We start from the raw sequence: 12,146 nt of genomic DNA on the forward strand, positions 1-12,146 counted from the left end.
ATGTCAGACTGGGGCCCCTGTACCTTCAAAGGCTCAGTATAAGACAGTGAAAGAAGCAGAAAGCGGCTCATGGCACTTCCCCTTCAGGGCTGGTGGCAGTAATGAAAAATCTGAATGAAAAATGGAGTGATATCATAGTAAGTTACCTCACCATGCACAAGGCGGCACCGCCACAAGAAATTCAGGGCTGGGGCTGGCGCTTGCCCTCAGTAATCACTGCATTTGCCATGGGGTTTGAACCTGTGCCACTGAACAGCCGGCTAATGTACAGCAGGGGCTGGGCAGCTCCACAAAGGAGCTGTGCTCCTCCTGCCACATCACAGGTGAGTTGCAGGCCCATCAGGCCTGTTGACAATCTAATAAATGATTAAATCTTTAATCCTTCCTATAAGCCAGTTAGAGTATATGAGATTGCAGCTTTAATAACTAAGAAGCTCAGTATCTAGGTCTTGCTCCAGTTACTTGGTTCAGGTTCTGAAGCAGTAAACAATTGCTTTCAGTTCTCCCAGCAGTTCTAGCATCCACCTAAACTGCTGATGAGGGCATGGGACCTGCTAAGCAGGTTTGCAAAGGGTGGAATGGGCCCAGAGAGAAGAGGAGCGGACTGGCAAGGGCAAGGCTGCTCCTCCAGCATGGCCAGAACCCTGCTCACATTTGCAGTTTGCCATTTCCTTAATCTGGAGATCTTCAGGTTAAACAGACAGCATGGCGCAGTCCCTAAGGAGCACCTGGCAAACAGCAGGCCTTATCACTGGGCTGGCATGAGTTCTGAGACTGCAGTCTTCCTAGACAAGTATCAGCTGGCTGAAGCTTGCAGCCTGGTCTTAAGGGTTTTGAACTATTTCCAAAGCAGTACCCTACTGGAGAAGTCATGATGATACAAATTATTCCAAATGGAGAAATCTACTGCACTGCTGTGGGGCATATTCTAAGTTCCCTGGAAACCAGACAGCATCATCTAATTTATATGAAACAGGACTGGGAACAAAATGCAGCATTCCACCTCGAGCTACAGAGCTGCTCCCTGGAATCTACTGCCTGTATTCACCCTCTGAAAGCCAACATCAGCATGGTATCTACACCAATGCTGCTACCGTCAGCATTGCTTTGTACAAGAGATGAAGTCTTTTCAGAGTTAAGTTGGCCCTCAAGCTGGGCCACGTGTGGGCTGTCTCTCAAACAGAAAATGCCTGGTGAGAGAAAGAAGTTGTGGCTAGGGAAAACAGGGAGATTTTGTGCCCTGTTCATAACATGAAGAATGCAGTCTTGAACTTTAGACTTTATTGCTCCAAAGTCCACTCCCTGAAATCAGCAACGATCTTGTGGAAGGGCTGTAGCCCAGCCAGGCTGGGACCTGGGAGGAGGGGATGGATTTTTTTTCATCTATTCAAAGAATTGCAAGGGAATTGCCATTTCGGAGGAACTTCACCCAGTGGAACTGTGAGTGACTATTTGGTTTCTCTGAGGACAAATGTCCTGATGCCAAAGAGACTTTGGAATAAAGAGGAAGCAGAGAAAGTAGGGCTGAAGTTATGGAAATCAGCAAAGTAAGGAAAGGGGAGAGAAAATATAGGTGGTTTGTGAAAGGAAGGAGAATGACTGGGGACAAGCAAGGAAAGCAGAAGTGGGTGAGTATGGGAAAGCTTAAGGCCTAGCAGGAATGGACTTCATGGCTGGAGCACAGAAGTGCCAGAAAAGATGCTGACGGCTACCCCTGTGTAACCAGCTCACAGATGATTCAGCCTAGGAAGAGACCACTGACCTAGCAGTGTAAAAGGGGGGAAGGCAGCTCTAGGGGGATGGTCTGCAAGTTTCCATTTTAATCAGGCTTTCATTTGGACAAGGCTGATTTGATTAGGGTACTTCTGAAGATGCATCATATGGTCAGGATGATGCCAACAGGATACTAGTCGCTGAAAGTGTACGGACTCTGACAGAACGGATGTTCGGTTTTCTTCCTATGCTAGCTTTATTAAACCCTTTATCCACCACCAGGGTGTGAAACTGGAGCAGCTCAAGTATGTTTGAAAGGATATTTTCAGACTCATTAAATCACTTTTTCAGCAAGGCTGAAACACATCTGCAGACAATGCTGGATGCTGTGCAGCTGAGGCTGCTCAGCCTGAGCACAGTGCTGGGGTTTCCCTGCAAACGTCCTGCAGTGGACGGAGGGTCTGGACTGTTGCTCAGCGGAGATGACTGGTGGGCAGGGCAGGGAGCAGGGAGGGGGTTGTTAGCGGTAAAGTCTCACCTTCTGTGCCCCTGAGAAGGCGTGGTAGTAACATGAAACATAGGTCATAATGGCCTTCTCATCCGGCCTTAGCGTGCCTATAATATCTGTGCAGAGAAGGAAAAGAGGTTGAAAGGATAAAGTAAGAAGCAGCACATAGAATAAAACAAAACAGTCATGAGTGGCGTGAGAGAGGGGGAGAAAACTTCCCATCATGCATTGCAGGACAGGCCAAACAGATTTCCATGCGGAGAGCTGGGAATTCGGATCAGAAGGTGGCTAGCAGCGTTGGCTCTGTGGCTCAAAGGGGCACCCTGTCCCCCTCCCCCCAAATCCAGGGGGTTCCCGAGCTGAGGATCTGGGCTCTCCACCTGCACAGCTGCAGTTTGAGGGCCTGGCCCAATGACTGAAATAGACTGTTTGAAGGTTTAATGTCTGTGCTTGAGGCCGTTCTGTACGCTGAGGAGCTAGAGATCAGAGCCTTCCTACGCAGTGTTCACTCTGCTTCAACATGCACTGCGTGTTCCTACGGCACTGAAGTACAGACGGCTGTTTGGTTTTGGTAAGAGATGTTTACAAGGTTTCACCCACAAAATATTTTCCTTAAGTGACTCCGTTACCAACAGGAAAATTGCTAAACCAAACACAGCAAGGACTCAACTGCCCAATCTCTGGCATGGTTGGGGAGAAACAAGAAAAAAGAAAGGAATAAACAAAACCAGGCATCTCAGTCCTGATAAGCAATGCTCTGTTTGCAAAATCAGCACAAAAGGCCTTGTCAGACACTTTGTAAGCCCCAGATGAACTGGGATTGAATTTGTGGCAAAACTTGAGAAAGCAGCAGGTTTAGATCTTGAAGCAAAGACACAGGAACCTGCAGTGTATGCAAGATAAAAGATAAAGCTCTGGGTATTCATTGGACCCTTCATAAAAGCCCTAAGTCAACTCTGGACCTCCATCTTTGAAAAAAGAGGAAAAAAAAGTAAATAAATATCAGCACTGTTGCCAGTGGGTGCAGGCTGTAGTGTCTGTTGAGCAGAACAACTCATATGCTCTCCATCACTGTGATACCAGGCATCCTAGCTCAGATTTCCCAGGCTACTCTCCCTGGAACAGGGGGTGCAGGTCCTTGGCTGATGAGGCAGCAGTCGGGAAAGCAAACAGAAAAGGCAGAGCTCCCTGCTCCACAGGATCTGCATGCATGCCAAGGTGCTGGCATACCGAAGGGCTGCTACAAGCAACATTGACTCTAGGGAAACAGGACTCGTGGCTCCCTTGCCCCAGTGTATTATGTTTGGGGCACCACTTTGAACCAACAGCCAACTCTACCAAAACATAATAATAAAGATGCCCGTAGCTAGAGAGGAGAGAGAGAAAGAAAAAAAGGTTTGGACATTAGCAACGGCACCAGGTGTGCTCTGCGGAGGGATCTTGGGATCCTGTGATACCTTCTGGGCTCCTGAGAAGGCGTGGTAGAAGCTAGAAACATAGGTCATGATGGCCTTCTCGTCAGGACGGGCAGTTCCAACAATGTCTGTCAAAAAAAACCTCACATTAAGAACATAATCAACTGATGGGAGGAAAGCAAAGGAGAGGGAGAACCACAACTGTCCAGGAGGCCTGCTGCAGGGTATATACTTGTTATAGCAGCTCTGAGGGGCTTCCCAGCCTTCCCCAGATGTGTCTCAGAAGCCAGGATCACCCTCTCGGCTCCCCTCCCTCATGACAAAATTGCTTCCGGGGTCTGGCCAGGCTAATGGGGCCTTATGTCAGCACATATCATGTCAGAAAGCATCTCTGTCCTGACTATGTTCCTGTGAACAATGGGCTGAATCAATCCAAACTAACAACAGGTTGACATGGTATTTACAGATGTATCATGCTGCAATTTCTCCATGCAGTTCTTCAGGGAAGATCCTTCCTCCCTTCCCTTCCCTGTCCCCCCACCTCCATTTCAACACACTGATGGCTTGAATTTCAAAATGCCCTCTCATTAGTAGAGGTATTATATTAGCGATCAGTATTGTGGAACTGAAAGATTGCATATCATCTCCACTCTGTTGGGGAGGAGAGCCAACAGGACAGACAAATGGGAGCTCCTGCAAGGGATCCTCTTCATCACTGTTAAGCTTTGCTGAGATCTGAAGCTATAGCCGCTTATTTTGGAGGTGGTTCTATTCCCTACAGAGTGGCAGGAAACACTCAAACTAATCTGCTCCAGAAGCCTCATGATGTTTGTGGCCTTGATATGAGTGCGTGCAGGGAAAGCAAGATTCATCCTGGGGAATGGGAAATCCTGCCTCAGAAAAATGAACATGAACATACTACTTACCCAAATACAGGTTAACAGAGTTCAGCTGTCCTACCTCCACCTCTCCCCCTTGTTCCTTGCTCTCCTTTAACTAACAAAAGCTTTTAACTGCTTCTGCTGCACAAACCAAGCCTGAAATATAGCTTGTACCATTGAAGCCAGCTGGCTTCGGGCAAGCAGCCACTGTACCAGTGAACTATTTCAGGCTGTTGTTTGCACTCTTAGAGCTACTGCCTTCCAAGCCCACTGTCTAGCTGGTCCCCACAGGCTCTGAAATGTAATTCTTGCCTTCCTAGTGGCCTCAGAGAAGCAGTCACACTAAGTAGGAAAAGCATCTCTGAAAAACATGGATTTCTGCCTTGGTCTCCAGATCCAGTCAGTGAGGGATCTTTGTGCCCAGTACTTCTGAGTAGTCAAGAAGCAGCAGTTTATAATAACAGGCATGGGGGAAGAGTGGCCTATAAGAATTAAGAGAAAGTAACAGAACTGTTCTTGCTGAGTCCGCTCTCCATATCTGCCTCACTCTCAAAGATAAAAAAAAATCACCACATCCCCTAAAGGAAGGTCACCAGCAATGCCAGAAAGAGCCCAGAATATAAATTCTGGAGCAAAGGGAACACAGTCCAACACTGTACATTTTCTCAGTATTAAGTCTGGTTCTTGAAAGGGAACACTCTAGCCAGCAACGGACATAGCCAGGTGTTACTCCCCTCTGCCTAGTGTGTCAGCCCTAGGTCAAGATCTCCACACCAGACTTAGAAGATTGAGGGGCACAGAAGGAAGAGGGAAGCAGAACATGTGATTAATTATTTCACTGTCATTTTTTCCTATACATTTGGTTCGTGGTGGTGGAGTGAGCATTCAGAGGTTAGTAAATTCTTGTACAATACAAGTCCACCTAAAAGAAGTGGGAAATTTCTTAAGAAAAAGCAAGTTAAAAGCAATTGCATTCTACTTTACCTTCTGCATCCAGCATTTTGGGGATATCCAGATATTTCTCAGCCACATCAAAGGCTGTGTTTAGATTAGTGAGAGGATCATCCTGGAAAAGAAACAAAGAGCCAGAGCATCGGCATCAATGTGCAACAAGGTACATAGCACTTCTCTCAAAACAGAGCAATTCTGCCTGATTTGACTCACGTTAACTTACCTGTCCTGACAAAATTATACAAAAATCCTCATATAATAGGATGAAATAATTAGTTTCCTTCTAAAAGCAGAGCCTGGAGACTCATGAGATGATAATAACATATAATCTATGCGCTTGCAACAAGAAGTAATAATGCATTTTGTTCTGAAGCTCATTTAAAACAGCACTATTAGTTTCACATCACATTGATAGTAAACAGCCACATCTCACATTTATATCTTAGGCTTACATTAGGTATGCAACTTCCATTTCAAAGAAGTGCAGAGCATTATATCTGTTAGTGCATCTAAGCAATACTAAAATAGCAACAACATCTGGAATGGGTGCTGTCCTTAGCTAATGTACAGTTTGTTGAACACCAGTTGTGTGGGAGGAAAGAAATGTTTTAACAAATCTCTACAAAATAAATATATAAAAGCTCCCATTTTGTATAAGTATTGGTTTTCCTCACAGGCACTGCACAGGACTTGCCATCTCCTTCGTATGTTTCTATTTCTTTATATATAAACCTTCTGCTGTGGCAGGATGCACTTCAGATACAGACATCAATACACAGTAATCAAATCCTAAACAGTCATATCACAAAAGTAACTAGATTTTAAAGAGCTAAAGAAGAGAATTTGAAAGGCAGGTGTCAGCAGAAAAGAGAGTCCACTGCAAACTGTTTACAGCATTCAAACATAATGGTAAGCAACCAGATGCCTACTGACCAGTATGAGAGCCCTCATATAAGCCTGACTCCATAACTGTTCAAGACTTTCACTGGAGCACCTATGGAGGTAAGATTTTGCTACTTTGTGAAAATATTCTATATTCCTGTGTATCCACAATAGTTAGTTTTTCTGTAGGATCAGTCCATTTCACTGATGTCAAATGACATTTGCACTACCAGTTCCTACTGTTGAGACAGGTGGCTTCTGTCGGAGGAGAGGCTGTGCACAAACTGCTAGTGTTTAGTCACTGCGTTTGCTAAGAGGCTTTCAGAAGAGAGGAAGGATGGTGTCCCTCTCTCCATATTCTTATCTATGATACCTATGCTGAGATCTGCCTTAAAAATTAGAAGATGGAGTGAAATTGTTTCACCTTCTTTCTAGACTGGCATCCATGTCCTATTTCTTTCCTATTTAAGGGCACAAGCCTTTGCTTACTGCATTGACCTGGTAGATTCAGCTTTGCACAAACTTTAACCAATAGGCAATCTCCCTTGGACCCATCCAGCAGGAAAGATGAAGTTAGATGGGCTCGGGCAGATGGGGTGTAGACATCCAGAAAGGTTCCTTTATGGCGCTGGTCATTTTGCAGCCCTCATAGCTAGGAAACAGCTTTCTGAAAAGCAGTTTCCTGTGGCAGTTCCACAGGAATGAACACATGTACTAAGTTGGCATCCTCTATCAAGGTCATGTTCCTTTGGATGAATATCTCCAGTGGACAGCAACACTTTGCCTACCGAGGTAAATCACACATAAAGGCCATCAAAATAGATACTACCAGTGATCCATATTTAGTCCACTGGAACAAGTCAATATTAAGTGAGGAAATGTTGTATGGATGACATCACAAGGAAACTGGCAGCTGTCACACTTGTTAACAGACCCTTATCTCAGCACAAAATAGTGCTTTGTCCCTATGTGGTACATTTCCACTGGTTGCTACAAGAGATATTTCTAAATCCACCTCTTCAGAGCTTAGCAGTGGTGCAGGGGATTTTAACTACCTTCTAATTGCCCTATAAAATGGAATTACAGAGACTGGCACAAGTTCAACTTCAGCCTACTTCTCTCCTGTGTCTGCTGTGGAAAAATGCTTAAAAATCCCAAAGTGTAACCAAATGCCTCACCTCAGAAGCTGAGATTAGCTGGTATAAAACATGCTTGTTCACTATGTGTAGACAGGACTTCAGCTCCACTTAGCCTTAGAGGAAGGAAAAGTAGCAGCCTTTCATGCAAGCGCAGGAGCATCCAGAAATCCCAAGTGGCAGTTCCCTTGCCAACTCTCCCCTAGCCCATGTGCCATTTTTTACTTCTGTAAGAACACCACCACTATATATTTAATTTCAAGCCACTCTGACAGTGGCATTACTAACCACCTGACAGAGAGCTTAGTATTAACACAGACCCTTCCTTGGCACAGATCCAGCTGATTAAGCTGGCTGAAGAGCAGTCAGAGCTAGCAGCCTCTCCTGGAGGAAAGGGAGGGGCAAATTCGCTGCAGATAGCTTTCCTATCAGTTTACGAGGAACACCGCCAGGAGCGTTGTAGCCAAAGGTTAAAAAGAAGTTGTAAGCTGAAAGTTGGGAGAGGTTTCCTGATGGGAAAATTTACTGGCCTGGGCACTCCCAAAGGAAGGGCTGAAAGTCTTAGTATATGGGAAACTTAAGAGTCAGCTAGACATAGGCAGCAGACTTCTGTTTTCTACATAAGAAAGATGTGTGATGAAGAGGAATGAAGCTGAAGATGGTGCTACTGCAAGCAAGCTACCTAGGCCCAAGACTAGCTGACAGATAGGCAAAGAGCAGATAGCCTGAGCAGGGCCATGGCTGCAATTACTTTCAGAAATAAGTGCTACAGGAAGAGCAGTCTTTTCAAAAGGAAGAAAAACACTTCTGCTGATGCAGGTCAATCCACAATGCAGGGATGTACCTGCACTCCCAGAAGGCCCTGACTAACATCAATGCCACCCTAGCTAGCTCGGAGATGGCAGCCCAGCCTTATAGGTTATGTCCATTCCTCAGTAAAATAAACTTGGAGCAATGCAATCTATCCACGCATCCCTCAGGAAACTACAAGTGGTACAAGACACAATAGCTCATCTCTCCCAGGAGAACAACCTGCCTGTCCTCCAAATGCTACTGGTTCCTGTAATTTTTCTTGTCAGGCTTTCAGGCCTGCTTCTTTTATTTAAGGTGCTCTGGCCTTGGCAGACATGAGAGATTGCCTGAACCTTCAGGGCATGGAAACAGCTTCACCCCTCGTGCACAACAGGATAGCTTCTCTGTGCAAGAGATGGTTTCTCTGGGGGCCTGTCCAAGACTAGGACAGGGTTTCAGCTCCTATGTACTTTCTCCAAACTCCTCTGCTTTCAGTTCCATCTCATTGCACATCAGTTAATCTTTATTTCAAACCTCAATTACAATTGACTCCTCATGGAAAAGGAAGAAAAGTTAAGAATGGCCTGACCACCCCAAACCTTGCAGTGCAGCACTCCAACACTGTGATTGTGGGCACACTTTGGGAACCCAAAGGCAACAAAACAGAACAAAAGCCAAGGCATCTGTCCCCGATTCCTCCCACATTCACATGCACATCCAAGAATAGCACTGACTGATATGAGGTTCTGTAGAGCTGCCCCAATTCCCAATTACTTATGTCAATATAGAAATGGGAGGCAGACAGAGAGGAGCAATAACTTGCCAGGCTCTGGCTGGGCCAACCGTGAGGAAAGCTGTAGTTTTTCCATGCAAGAATTACATTGTTTTAATGGTGGCAGAGAGCAAACCTGGCTAAAACAGATGCCTACCTGGCATGTAGTCTGCTATTGCTGACTAAATACTCTACCACAGCTGCTCCTCTTTCACCACAACTCTAACTCACATGGGGGAAACTTCTCTCCTCCAGCTAGCTCTAAGTCCTCACAGCACACAATGTTGCCATGGCAATTATTGCAGTGTCACATAAAAAAAATCTTCTATTAGCTAGCAATCAGGATAGGAGTTGGAGGGGGAGGGAAGTTGAGAGAAAGAAAGCAGTTACTATATCTACCAGAGCTAAAGACTCTACGAAAAAAATCCATTTAGTACAATCCATGTTTTCAGGAGCATCTGGAATAACACAGCAGTACACATGGACAGCTCACATGGACCACATTTCTGTATGGATTGCATTACATGAGGGGGTGTTTGAGCCATCAGTCAAGCATTGTGCTGGATGAAAAGATCTTAGATGTGGTTCGCAGCTGAGCTAAGGATAGGAGTAGAAGGAGGAAGGCAAGCCTCATCTTCTGCACATGCCTCACATGCAGACCTTGGGCTGAATGTCAAGATCTTACCTACAGTGACCTGAACAATAGCAGATAGACCCGCACTGCATAAAAATCATTCAACCAAACAAGTGGCTGTGATGTCAGGAAATTACTGATATCAGACTGAGTTGACTTGAACCTTTTATTTCGGGGTCTGGTCTATACAAGCAAGTTGGCGGGTATAGCAACTTCAGCTAGATACTGTGTGCAGAGAGAAGAGAATTATGCTTTATTCACTAGTATAACTAGACTAGAAAAAAGAGCTAGAAACAAAAACTTAAGGCAAAACTGTTCTAGCAAAAGAATCTGCTAACTTAGGGGGGAAGACACACAGCTACACTGGCTACCTTTTGCTAGCAAACACTGCCAAAGCAGGGCTGGCAGCATAGACACAGCCCCTGTGAAGTAATAGAATACACTAAGACTGCACAAAAATGCTGCCCAAACAGGAGGTACAATGAAGATCTCTTGATGGCTTAGACTGGCTGATGTTCACACCTCTCTCTTACATATTTGCATGTGTGTATACACAGAAACACATACACAACACCGCCAAAGGCTCAGACACAAACTGAGATGCCATTAATCACCCACTAGATTTGGAAGAGACCTGCATGCGGCCCTCTAATCTACCATCCGCTGTGATGGCTGCTTCTCAGCAGCTTTCCTCATATATACCTCTGGGAGATAAAATTCTCTGGCAGAGCCAGGGGAAGATTCAAAGCTTGCTTTTTTTTTGAGGAGAAGAGGGAGAGGGGAAGTAGGCTTCAAGGAGAAGAGCAAGAATCAGCTGAGTTGAGCCAAGTGGGAAGAAAGAAGGAATAAAGGAGGAAACACACGACAGAAATAGTCCAGGCAAATAATTTAGGAAGGTGCCAGATTTGTACATGCTACAAATGTGTTTGAAAGAGCTAGCATAACAAAGGTAACTTTCCTTCAGCACACACCAATTGCCAAAGTTAAAGGCTAGGCTCCGAGGTAAGTTCTTCCTAGCTATTGACTCAAGAGAGTGCGCTTTAGTTCTAGCAGAATTATCAAATGTGCTTATGCTTTTAGAGCAATCTCAGCAGAACAACAATAAAAAGGATTTAGCAAGAGTCAGAAGGCTGCAGGAGGGCAGAGGGAACCTCATGAAGGATACCAACCAAAGGCAAGTGGATAGGGGAGCACAAAGGGAGCTGGTTCCTTTAGCCTTACTCCAAGCAGGGCAAATCCCTTCCCATCTACACAGATTTTTGATAGGATAATCACCCTCTCTTTTGCCTTGAAAAGTCTGCTGGCAAAATGATCAGATAACTTTCTTTTTCCTCCCCTCACCTCAGTTTTGCTCGAGTTTGGCTTAAGGCTTTGTTTGTAATGGGGAGCACTGCGGTATTTTCCCAGCTGCATTTTTCAGACCAACATTGCCTAGCTTTTGTTTTCCCAAGAGTATCCTCTGAAAATGTACTTAGCTCTGACCATTCCTTTTTTTATTGCTGCTGTTTATGTAAGCAGATAGAGTCTCTCCCCACTGTTTATTCATCATGTGCTCATACCAGATACTAAAATTGATCAGATAATATATTTAACTGCTCTGCAAGACAGTAAAGATCTAAAAGGTTATTGAAAAGAGCATGAGGCATTGTACAATTAATTGTCTCAAAGATGCAGGCTAATTTGATTAACTTGTTTGCAGGTTGTCTATTTGCGCAGTGATCCAAGAGGCCAGATCTATTAGCAATGGAGTTTTATGTTTATTTCTCTAGCTAGTATCTAGCATTTACACCCTTTATAATACCCAGCCCATGAAATCGGATGGTCAGACTTCCAGTGTATTAGCCTTAGTAATAACAGCACATGAAGTACACCCTTGGAGACATTTCACTCTACAGGTGTGCATGGATACAGCGAAGTAAATCTAAGCAGACCATTCTGCTGAGAATATGCAAGTCATATGAGAATCCAGCTCGTCCTACCATTGCCCTGCTGGGTCAGGACACTGCTGGCAATACAAAGCACTAAACACTTATTCCGGTCATCCGCTTAGCAGTCCTCTGGACTAGCTAGATAACATGTTACTAGTGACAATTTTTAAAGTAAACCTACGTGTTGTGGTAAATGTTTTTCCGGCACTTAATATCTACATGCTAGGAAAAGGCCGGTACTGCAGATGGCTCAGTGCTAAGCAGGAAGCATGAGACAAGTGTCCAGAGAGGGCACATATGTCCACCTCACTGAGCTTTTGCACTTGAACACCAGTAATGTGTTTCCACCCGGCTCCACCCAGAGACGTTAACTCCAATTTGTCTGGCTAGTCCATTACATCAGTATAGTTAGCCTCACATTTGATGTTACTGAATTTACCAGCTTTTGCTCATCAGCTAGGATTGGAGCACACATAGTTCATATTATCCACATACCACAGACACCTCTTGTGAGCTACAAAGCAAGGCAGTCTG

The 12,146-nt window shown here is 44.9% G+C and overlaps 1 protein-coding gene across 3 annotated transcripts in view; it reads right to left on the reverse strand.

Moving 5' to 3' along the window:
- Nucleotides 1-12,146, reverse strand: part of ACTN1 (actinin alpha 1) — a 94,124-nt gene that overhangs the window by 21,488 nt on the left and 60,490 nt on the right. For all 3 annotated transcript variants that reach the window (XM_064512499.1, XM_064512498.1, XM_064512497.1), the window contains exons 7-8: nucleotides 5,502-5,583; nucleotides 3,679-3,764 (exon numbers count right to left, since the gene is read on the reverse strand). In XM_064512499.1, the coding sequence (XP_064368569.1) occupies nucleotides 3,679-3,764; nucleotides 5,502-5,583 (168 nt within the window). The remainder of the gene's footprint in view (nucleotides 1-3,678; nucleotides 3,765-5,501; nucleotides 5,584-12,146) is intronic.

Source organism: Dromaius novaehollandiae, chromosome 5 (genome assembly GCF_036370855.1).
Source record: "Dromaius novaehollandiae isolate bDroNov1 chromosome 5, bDroNov1.hap1, whole genome shotgun sequence".
Taxonomy (NCBI): Eukaryota; Metazoa; Chordata; class Aves; order Casuariiformes; family Dromaiidae; genus Dromaius; species Dromaius novaehollandiae.